A 12,132-nucleotide genomic window follows, 5' to 3' on the forward strand; every position below is an offset into this window, starting at 1 on the left:
GGCCCAATGGTTAATACAGCCCTGTCCTTTACAAGAACCTAACTGAACCCTGGTCCATCCAGGAATCAAGCGTAATGTGACTAAGTACATTTACTCAAGTACAATTTTGAGGTACCTTTACTTTACTGGAGTATTTCCAATTGCCAATACTTTTACTTTTACTTCTACTCCACTACATGTCGATCTACAAGCTCAACAGGTCGCATCGTGACGCCTTTTACTTCTAGCAGAGTATTTTTATGTTCTGGTATTGCTACTTTTACTCAAGTAAAAATTTGAGTACTTTTTCCACCACTGTCACTGACTGCATTTGCACGCTAGTGCAGATGCAGAAACACGTGTGCTCCGTCAGTGGTCTTACAACCTTTTCTGTCAAGTCTGGTAACTTAAACCTGTCTGCTATATGTTTATATCACCACTTAATCAATGCGATTTGAGACAGAAGTTTACAGAATCACAGTACACAATCTACCCGTCTCATCTGGTTTGTTCACAAATCACAACGTACAGTGTCTGACAAGCCCCAGTAGCCTACGTTATAGTAACCCAACACTGCACAGATCTACAAGCTCAGCGTCGCGGACGCGATGTGTTGCGAGCTTGTAGATCTGCTACTTTCGAAGCGAGACCGCTGTGCTGTACGGGGAAGTATAACTCTGGCTTATATGACTGTGGAGCAGCGAATTTTGGGCAGATGCTAGGTATATATTTGGCTTATCACCGAACCATAATTGATAGATACAGGGGTGCGGTAATTACCGCAATACCGTAGATAATGGGAAGACGAAAACCGCTGTAACAAAATTTCGACACCGACCCAGCCCTACAGGGAAGACAAATGTACACATTATAAACACACCTGGGGGTCTATTAAGGCATGTTTTCATTGCAGTCCCGGAATTTTTCCTGCAAAATAATTAGCATAATGATTTGCAACTTGCCGGGAGTTTTGTTTTTTTGGGTGTTTTCACAAGCCCTCATTGGCAGCAAAAATGCTGGTAAGCTGTAAAATACGTCGTTTTCACTAAACCATTCTGGCGGCATGAAAGACCAGTTGCCAGACTTTGCGAGAAAAATCAGCAACCAGGTGTACAAAAATTAGGGCTGACCCAAAAAAATCGAACATTCAAAGTTTCGTTCGAAGGCAAGGTATTCGATTTACAAAAAGATATTCGAATTATTGGCCGCGACCGTTTTGTCCTTTGGGGGGTCCGCGTGCCTTAGCTTGCGCCTCGCTTCACTCCAGCGTGATAGCGTCACCTTAAAACCAACTTGCTTGGCTTACGTTGTGGTGTTGATGATGACAGGTTTATATAGGATCTGCAAGCTCAAAACTATCATGCCTGCATAGTTGTCTGAGCCTGACTTTCGGTTGATGAGTGGAACGTTAAATCAGGCACAACTGCAGTGCATTTATTTTTTACTATAAAATCTACTATTACATTTGCGTGTACATACAGTACACATTGGGACTTGGGAGTTAATCTGTTATATAGGGCTCTTGAGTCGCGCTGCTGCTGTTGGCTGTTGCAGCCGCGATGTGTTACATTACAGACATGATCATGATGTGATTATGTCAATCCTACTGTATTGCAAAAAACACTTTCTTTAATATAGAAAACATTTGTATCATAGCCCTATCCTTCTTCCTCGTTGTATTGTTGTTTTGAATGTAATGAAACAAAATAGGGAGCTTTATTATGAGGAAAAACAGGTGGGTTTTCCCTTTTAAAATTAGGTAAAATCGCGCATTTTTAAACACATTTCCTTAACGGTTATCGCTTATGTAGCCGATAAACCTTTACCTGACCGCTTGCTGCTCGTCGCTTCGGTTCGTTGTCAGCCTCTTTCTCTCTCTCACCCTGAAGCCTGAACCCTACAAATGGATTTAACAAGTTACAAGACGTATTCTTCATGCAACAACCGTGAACGATATGACCAGACTCGACGCTCGCTGCTGTAACACTTTTAATCATCACACAACAACGACAAGAAACTATTAACTATTATGAAACTTCCAGCTTTCATCACAGGCTCGGCATTATATGAGGGCAGCGCGTCCCAGACTCCAGTCAGACAGGACTTGTATCAAAACCACACAGCTTAATAAAAAATAGGGTATAGAATAAAATAAGTTTGAACCATGAATTAATTGATCTAGCAAGAGATTGCATTTCTCAGCACCGCAGCTGGAGATTGGAGAAAGAAATAGACTTCTGTCTTCTGTGTTTGGCTTACATTCGAATGCAATATGGATTCTAGCCTAATAATAATTCTTATGCAAGGTGAAGCTTTCAATCCCAAATACAATGCTTTAACTGTTAACTCATTCTGTGCCAATCACGCGTATACACGTGATATATTAGCGCATCCCACAGTGCCAATCACGTATATACACGTGATTCAAAAAAAAAAAAAAAAAAAAAAAATTTTGAAAAAATTTTTTTGAATTTTTTTTTTTGGACCCCATCAAAACTAGTGAACATGATTTCAATCGCGATTTTGCATGTTTAACCCCCATACAACCCCCATACAACTCAGGTAGCAGACCTCCAAGCTCACAACAGTGTAAAACATAATGGCTATTATCTCAAGAATGCCAGAACGGATTTCCAATCGGATTTTTTTGTTTGAAAGCTGTGAACAAACTGCACAAACCCACAACAATGCAATCCAGGATTGCATTGGATTTTTTAGAGCTCATTCTTCTCTGTTTTTTTCCCATGCATGAGGTGTGCAAGGTTTAATCATGGCTAAGTTGACGAAAATAAGGCTTTTAAAATGCTTGGTAGCCAATAGCTAACTTCAAGCTAACTTCATCCTCTTCCTGTACATGCACAAAGGAAAGTGTTTAGGCAAGTCATGGCTGCAGGGCTTCTGCATATACCAGCATATCTCTATGGGATTGTCTGTGGCACACTTGGCCCCCTCTAGTGGTGAAAGGGTGGCATTAAATGAGTTAATATTGGCTCCTTGCATTCACCTGCTTGTCCAAAAAAAGTCAAAATTCACGGTATGCCGTTTTCACTGCAGGGAAATTTGTAGTCTCCCGGTACTTTGAGCAAAAATTACTAGCTAGTTTGCCGTAACATTTCGGACGCCAAAACTTCCGGCACACAAAATAAGTGGCCGTTTTCAAATGGCGTGAATTTCAAAATTGCCGTCATTTTTGAAAAAACTTCCAGAAGTTTTTCTCAATGAAAACGGGGTATTAGAGTAATGTTAGCTCCATAGACACATACAAAACAGAAAAGTACAAAACTATGTCACCACCTCTTTAAAATAAATACATCTGGGGGTTACAACACATCTTCTTGTTTATTTTCAAAGTTCAAAGATGTATCTTCTCAGTCAATTGCACACTTTTCTTCTCAGGTTGTTAATATTGTAATATAGCTTATATCCTAAAGGGTAGGACAGAAGGAGCCTTCTGATTCACATCGGAATAGGTTCACTTAAAGAGGTGGTGCCATGATTTCCCCCCCCCCCCCCTATAAAACATGATTATCAGGTATTATGATTATACTAGGAGGAAGATTTTTTCCAAAAAAGTATACAGAAAGAGTTAGAATTGGGTTTTTATGTGGCCAGACTGGCCACACCCCCAGTTCATTAAGTATGCATGGATGGCATGGTGGGTGGTGACCCAGCTGATATAGCCACACCCCACAGTGTTGGGTGAATGGTAAATAGGGGAGGAGTTGATACTGTGACACACTTAGTATCTGTGTTTTTTAACTGACACTTTTCACCACAAGGTGGCAACCTCCAAGAGAAAACAAACAAATACTAAGAGAATACATCATTTCTAAAAAAAAAAAAACACATAAGGGGGTCTAATGAAGTACTTTCAACCTCCTAGACACATGAAAAACAGAAAAAGTACAAAACTATGGCACCACCTCTTTAAGGCTGACGCCGACGCGATGCCTCAATCTGAACCCTTATATAGCTGTAACATACAAGGAAAATTGAGGAATTGCAGGGAACATGGCAGTGACAGCAGTTTCCATGACATGATTGCGACCGTAGGTCGCATTTACTATCAAACCCTGCACAAAGTGTCAGTCAGTCTGTCTGTCACACCTCACACGTCACACTCTTGCCCTGCTCATATCTCCGCAACCGTTGCCCCGATCCATGCCAAATTTTGCACACACGTTCCTTACCTGCCAAACTACAACCTCCAAGGACCCCCGGAGCTCCAGGGACCCCCAGGTCCCTGGGGGACCCCCAGATGTAAAAAATGACCAAATGAGCACCCCAACGGGGCTGCTCACGGGGAATTCCCGGGGACCACCCACTCCTGGTGCTCCAGAACGGATGCAAAAGTGGTGGCGCCCCCAGTGGAGGACCCCCTACACTGCAGCTCACATAAAATGCCGTAACTCTGGCTAGGAGCGACCGGGACAGCCGGGGCCGGTACCTATTCGTCCGCCTTGCCGGCGCGGACACCCCACCCCTCATTTCTCACATGGCCCTCTTCTAGCGCCACCATGAGGCCGATTCTTGCAAAACACATTTTTGGACACTGCTCCATCAATTTTTGCCCTAAAATCACGCAAATCGGTACACAGTATGTCTACACTCATCCCATCAACATGAATCTCTCCCATATAGCGCCACCTCCAGGCCGATTTTTAAAAACACATTTTTGGACACTGCTCCTACAGATTTTGCCCTAAAATCACGAAAATCACTACACAGTATGTCTACACTCATGTCATCAACATGGATCAGGAAGATTTTGGCAAAACACATTTTTGCCCTATTTGTGGAGATAAGTGACCTACGGTCGCTTATCTCCCGATTAGGGAGTCTTACTGGTATATGTACCATGTACCAGGCAAAGCTCATAGAACCTATGACATCATCTTTTAGTGCATCCACTTAGTGCGGGGGTCAGCAACCCGCGGCTCTAGAGCCGCATGGGGCTCTTAAGCGCCACCCTAGTGGCTCCCTGGAGCTTTTTCAAAAATGTGTTAAGGGAAAAAGATAGGGGGAAAATATATATTATTTTGTTTTAACCCATTTAGGCCTAACCTATAGAATAGGGCTAAATCAGAAATTAGCCTACAAAACAAATATGTTGCTACATACTGTACATGTACTGTAAGCCCCTCCCAAACAGCAAAATGTGTTCCCGGCCTGAATGGGTTAATATGGTTTCTGCAGGAGGACAAACATGACACAAACATTCTTAACGCTTTCCAATGCTGTAAAAATGTGTAGAATAAATATTAAATGTAATGCTCATTATGTATTTGTAGCCTACTTAGTCATTTTGACAGTAGGCTAATATAGCTAATATAGACTTTTAATATTGTCACTGTCGGGCAGAAACCTTGTATCTCCAAGTTTCAAATTTGTATGTTTGTTTTTTCTCGCAAAGTAAAGCCATGCTTCATCATACAAGACTGACGCACAAAAGTAGTGAAAACAGCAGATCTACAAGCACACATGCTTGTAGATCGGCTGTTTTCACTAGTTTAGTTCATTTTGTAAATGATAAATACAAAACGAAGTTTTGGACATACAAGGTTTCCACCTGACAACGACGATATACAAGGCTTTTATAATTGTTTGCGGCTCCAGACAGATTTGTTTTTAGTTTCTTTGGTCCAATATGGCTCTTTCAACATTTTGGGTTGCCGACCCCTGACTTAGTGTGTCTGTGTGCATGTGTGAGAGAAAACCAGGTTGGGTTCTGAGTGCAGGCTAATGAGATAATCAATACAATACATTAACATGTGCATTAATACTTTAATTAATTAGGGCCCGTTAGACAACCATTTCCAGAGATACATTGAAATTGAAAATACACAAATATCTATTATACTGGGTACATCGTAGTATCACAATAGGCTATACAATATAAAAAAAAACTTTGAAAGCATAATGTTATTAACTCATACCCTGCCAAAAAATATGTTTCTATGATAAAAACGTCTTTAAAACGTCTTTTTCACTATGGACCTCCCTGCCAGACGTCTTCTGAACGTCTTTTTTAACTCATACAGTGCCAAACGACTTTTAGATCAACTTTCTCACTATGGACTTCCCTGCCAGACGACTTAAATCGACTTTTACTTAGAAAAAAAACAAAAAAAAATTTTTTTTTCAAAAATTTTTTTTTTCAAAAAAAATGTTTTGGACCCCATTAAATCTAGTAAACATGATTTCAATCGCGATTTTGCATGTTCCATCCCCATACAACCCCATCTTTCATACAGGATAGCCATCTTTGCTTACATAACATGTAAAACATAATGGCTATTATCTCAAGAATGCCTGAACGGATTTCCAATCTGTTTTTTTTGTTTGAAAGCTGTGAACAGCCTGCACAAACATGGTGCATGATCTGTGCATGGGCGTGCATGATCTGTGCACTATAAATTACATGGAAGTCTATGGAGAGGGCTGGCAGGGAGAACCCAAAGAAGGCATATTTAATTGGCAGTAACTGAGTTAAAAGAATAATAAAAAAATAAAAAAATTTTTTTGAAAAAACTTTTTTTGAAAAAAAAAATTTTGGACCTCCAACAGTGTACTAGGCATGATCGCGATCGCGAAATTGCATGTTTAACCCCCATACCAACCCCATCTTTCAAACATGGCAGCCATGTTTGTTTACATTTGAAGAAAACATAAGGGCTCCTTTCTCCTGAATGCCTGAACGGATTTCCAAGCGGATTTTTTTGTTTGAAAGCTGTGAAAAGCATGCACATGCATAGTGCATGATCTGTGCACGAATGTGTGCACCAGCGTGCACACTATTTTTTTAACCCTTTGTTGGCGAACCGGCAATATAAGAGGTCATCCCACTTTAAATATGGCACCGACTGAGTTAAATGTCAATCTTTTTTTTTTTGTATATTAAAGTTATTTGCTCTGTAAAATGTTTGTTTACGAAGCGTAAAAGCCAAACAGATTTAGTTTTTACATATACAGTATGTTCCAATGTTCAATGCCCAAAACACAATTAAATGGTTTATTGCAATTATTTTTGTGAATTAATCGTCAGGTGAAATGTCATGATTGTGACAGCCCTAGTTATTGGTTGATTTCACTTGTCTTTGCAGAAGTGCTTCAAGATGGCAACACTGTGCACGTGTTGCAGAAGGAGGACCAAGTCCTGGGTGTGGCAACAAAGGAAGTTGTTACTTTTGTCCCTCATTTTTATACTCTGGTCCGAAGTGGCAGGTATGAGTACTATGCCAGTGCAGGACAAAAGGCTTTACGTAAGTACTTGATTGTCTTAAGCAAATATTATTCAATCGAAAAGGTGCATCTGTGTGGCTGGTTCATGTATGGGCATCTATCCATGTATGGGCATAAAATATATTGTATGTAAATGGATACATATTATTATTAAAGGATAAAATAAAAAGTCCATATATGGTCATTCCCAGAAACAAAATCCCTTTTATGCCCATATATGGAGATTTCTGATGTCATCAATCCCAGGCCCTAACTGGTCCAAGAGCCTGTTTTACTCTGATCTACACCCTACCTTCCCGGAAAACGTTAATATTAAGTCCATATATATATATATTAATAAAGGCTTATTAAATCATTCATCATAATATAGATGCTGTTTAATAGCAATATAAAACCAACGCATCTCACAATATGTTGATAAAACCACGCAGCAGCATGGCTGGTGTTATTATGAAAACATTGAACAGGTGCGGAGTGTGCTGTCTGTGTGTGCACGCACGCACGGTGCACGCACAGCAAGAGAGGAAAATCATTAGCGCCCGCTCTCGTGCACAATTAGAATAAAAACAAATGTAATATTGTAATAAAATATATCGGAGATGCATCCTGATGAAATATCTGGCAGTGTGTGACCCCTTGTCGGTGATCAATCTTGTCGGTGATCAATCTTGTTGGCGAAAAACCACAACAGCCAATTTCAAGAAAGTCACTCGTGCAGTGTGAAATACTCTAACAATCTGATCTGATGACTTGCCGACCACACAATATCGTACAGTGTGTTCGAGCCCTAAATCTACATAAATAATTTCTCCATGGGGATCACTATAAATTCCCTTATTTAGTGTAAAAATCTGCAAATGTCACTTGTTAGTGTTAAACGTGCGTTGTTCAATCTTTCATTGTCACTTAGAATTGGATTTTTTTTTTTGTATTTCCAGGTGATTAGATAGAGGAAGGATGTCTGTGATGCTATGGCATAATTGATTAATACCATGTTTTACATTTTCCTCAGCCTACGCCCTTGCCGAATTAATTGACAACGCACTGTCGGCAACGTCAAAAAACACTGGCTCCCGGACAATCGAGATCCGTTTGGTTAGTCATGGATTAGTTGTACTTTTTCTATGGATGTTTGTTTTTATTTTAATCTCTCTTTATTTATATTTGTTTGTCACTGAAGGTTTTTAAAGTATTATTGCAGTCATAACATTGAGCGTTTTAAAAATAAATCAAAGCTATTGTTGAATGGTTACTAACTGTCAGCTGCATGTGTGCCTTGTCACGGTTCTAGTTATTTGATGAGACCATGGGGAAACATGCAGTGGTTGTCATGGACAATGGCCATGGTATGTCATCAAAGCAGCTCAGTAACTGGGCAGTGTACAGGCTGTCTAAGTTCAACAGGAAAAAAGGCAAATTTGAAAGGTTGGTTCATCCTCGGACTACACAAAGTAGGCTTACTTGATCTAAAGGCATTGCTTCATGTACTCGAAGCAATGCCGATTATATAAGTATTAGAGAAGCTATGTAATTGTTAAAAGTTAAAACTTTGTCATTAAGTTCTGCCTGTGACCTAAAGTCATTCTCTTCTGCAGTGATGAAGGATATATCCGTCCAGATCCAGTATATCGGAGTATCAACAGTGATATATCCTACTTTGGCGTGGGAGGAAAACAAGCTGTGTTCTACATTGGAGACGCTACTAGGGTAAATGCTGGACATTTATATTGATATAGGATGGCAACCAAACCAAGTCACCAAAACTAAGAGCAACAACATTGTATTGCCTACTGTACAACAAATACTAACCGACTAGTCCCCAAGTCTCCTTTCATGCTGTTAGATCACAGATTAGGACTTGACCTGAAAGGAAGAAGGAAAAAAAAGAAAGTGGAAAAAAAGCTTTAATCCATGTGTTTCTGTGTTTGTAGATGATCACCAGACCAGTAGGTTGCCCAGATGTCCATGAGCTTATTATTTCAAAAGAGCAGTTTGAGAAAAAAGAGAAGAACAACGAGGACATCTACACCGGTGTTATCAGAAACCGGAAGGCGAGTGTCTAACTTTAACCTATTAAGACCGGGAAAGCATCTGTGTCATTTTAGATTTTTTTGTTGTTGCTTAAAGGCATTGTTTTATACTTAAGCTTTTAAAAAATAGCATATACAGTATACAAGCTCATAGCGCATCACTTTCAATTTCAACACACTACAAGCTTGTAGATCTGCTATTTTGGAAAAATCTTTAAATCTTTCCATCACTGGTCACTGCAGGTTGGTGACTCGTCACACGTGAAGCAAGATGACGAGGTGTTTCTCCGTCAACTCATCGCTGAGGAGTTTGAGAAGGAGGGCTTCACAGCAGTGGTCATCACAGGAGTGCAGACAGAGCACATAACCTTGCTTAAACAGGACTTTGAAGCCTGTATGAGAGAACTAGCGTGAGTGTATTTGCCTGCACCCTCTTGACAGCATGTATCTGTTGACACTTTGACCGATTGCTTGCTACATAATGCATTGTTATTATTTTATTCTCTTTAGCCACGTGTATCACTATTACATCCATGGCCCAAATGGGAATGTAAGGGGGTTGTCCGCACCAGTTGAAGATACCCAGCCCAACATTGACATCGAGGTAATCTTTCCACTGTAGCTTACAATTGCCCAAAATAGGGATGCCAGGTTGAAGGTTGTCACTGTCAGGCAGAAACCAAAACAATTACTTTTTTCAGAAATTGAAAAAAATAAGAACCTGTGTTCCATTGAACCCAATGTAGATATTTAATTACGTCTTACTACTACGACTTTTCATCGGTTAAATATTTTATAAAACCTACAGACAGTCTTTACCACATTGTATAGCAATAGGACAGGGATATGTCCTTTAAAAACCTTGAGTACTGTATGCTGGACATGTGCCTGAACTTGGCTTTTGAAAGCCTGTACAAGCCCTGATGTACACAGTATCCAGCAGCTGTGCATCTAATGATTGTATTTGAATGTTGAATTTAATGTCTTTTCATCAGATCACCTTGCGGGAAAAACCTACCAAGTGTCCTTGCGTGATGAAACTCCGGCAGCTTGACGACGACATGCAGACTCTGTACATCAACGCTACCGCTGACACGTTTGAGTTCAAGGCCGAAGTAGAGGCTGGAGGCAAAGTTGAGGGAGTCTTGAGGTACCATCCCTTCATGTACGATAGGGAGACCTACCCCGAGGACCCCCATGCATTGATGGGTAATTAATGCTCCTTTCAGATACGGTACTGTACATGTCAAGATACTTTCAGATTATTGTCGAGAATCGCATTCCTTCAGACAAGTTAGTGTAATTAACTCATTGCATGCCAGGCCCGATAGTCCCGAGATTATTTCAATGTCTTTCCCCGCCAGGCCCGATAATCCCGAGAAGAAAAAAAAAAAATTCAAAAGATTTTTTTTTCAAAAAAAAATTTGGACCCCAAAAACTTTAGTAGGCATGATAGCAATCGCGAAATTGCATGTTTAACCCCCATAGCAACCCCATCTTTCAAACATGGCAGCCATCTTTGTTTACATTTTAGGAAAACATAATGGCTTCTATCTCATGAATGCCTGAACGGATTTCCATTCAGATTTTTTTGTTTGAAAGCTGTGAGCAATGTGCAGACACGTGGTGCATTATCTAGGCATGGGTGTGCATGATCCGTGCACTATGAATTACATGGAAGTCTATGGAGACAGAGGCAGGGGAGAGTACGAAGGTATTGTTAAATGGCGGGGAATGTGTTAAGGTGGCTTTCATATGCCTTTCTTTCATATTCAGTTTGTTTCTTTCAATTAAAAGAAATTGAATCTTAAAGGTAACCTAAATTGTTCAGTTTTTTCAATCATGCTTCTAATTTAAAATAAACTAAACTTAACAAAAAAAAAAGAAAATGAACTAAATTGGTAAACTTGGTTTCTGCTTATTTCAGCACCCATTGAAGATGATGCTGATGAGACTGACGGCCTGAATGAAGCTCGGGGAAAGCGGCCCATATTTGAGTGTTTCTGGAATGGACGACTGATTCCATACACCACAGTATCTGAGTAAAGATTTATATATTATACATTTGAACGTTTTTCTTTTTTCTTTTTTTTAAATACCTTTCCAAAAGTATTCATTGTGGAAGAAGACGTAAAACAAATCAGGCTTTTTCTCTACTTAAATAGACTCTGTATCTCAACATAGCTGAGAAAGTGGTTTATTTTCACACTATTTTCTATTGTTTTGATTCATGTTAATTCATGTATTTTCAGACATTAACTAAACCCTCAATACTTGGTAAGCTTGACCTTTGGCTCTGTACTTGGTCTGCTCATTTGTCCTTCTACACAAACCTATTTGCCAAAAATAGGGGTTTCAGGCCAATGACTCCTTAGCTGAGAGAAATAGAGATGGAGGGAACTTCAACAAATAGAAAGGGAGCACTCGTCAAAGAGTAGTTCAGCAATATACTAGTCTTGGGTGCACAAGACTAGTATAAAGGGTTCCCCCCAGCAGCAGCACACAGCATATACTGTATAAACACTTTAATAAACAATGTTGTCCTTGTTTTAAGTTGAGCAAGGACCCCCACTACATTTCATACATAGTTTACTTTTTTCTTTTGACAGCACTATAATCAGTGTTGAGTAAATGTATGTTTTAGTTTATTATAGCGGTCAAAAGGTGCACACGCATCCAAACATTGAGACGGGTGCTCGATCACATAAGATAACAGTAAACAAAAGGACACCGTCTTGATGCTCTCAAAATGAATTTAATACCAGAGAGGTCAAACAAAGCAGCGTTTCTGCCTGTGTGGCCTTCGTCAGGTATAGTGTTGTTTATTTTACACACTATTTTCTATTATGTTTGGATTAATGTTAATTTATGTATTTTCAGA

At 39.8% G+C, this 12,132-nt stretch overlaps 1 protein-coding gene across 1 annotated transcript in view; it reads left to right on the forward strand.

Annotated features, from left to right (window-relative positions):
* The window catches only part of smchd1 (structural maintenance of chromosomes flexible hinge domain containing 1), a 62,345-nt gene that overhangs the window by 3,323 nt on the left and 46,890 nt on the right, over positions 1-12,132 (forward strand). The window contains exons 3-11 of the mRNA XM_080752378.1: positions 7,083-7,241; positions 8,234-8,316; positions 8,513-8,646; positions 8,817-8,928; positions 9,153-9,272; positions 9,495-9,661; positions 9,762-9,855; positions 10,247-10,460; positions 11,179-11,293. Coding sequence (XP_080608504.1) covers positions 7,083-7,241; positions 8,234-8,316; positions 8,513-8,646; positions 8,817-8,928; positions 9,153-9,272; positions 9,495-9,661; positions 9,762-9,855; positions 10,247-10,460; positions 11,179-11,293 — 1,198 coding nt within the window. The remainder of the gene's footprint in view (positions 1-7,082; positions 7,242-8,233; positions 8,317-8,512; positions 8,647-8,816; positions 8,929-9,152; positions 9,273-9,494; positions 9,662-9,761; positions 9,856-10,246; positions 10,461-11,178; positions 11,294-12,132) is intronic.

Source organism: Nannobrachium achirus (assembly GCF_963921795.1).
Source record: "Nannobrachium achirus genome assembly, chromosome: 21".
NCBI lineage: Eukaryota > Metazoa > Chordata > Actinopteri > Myctophiformes > Myctophidae > Nannobrachium > Nannobrachium achirus.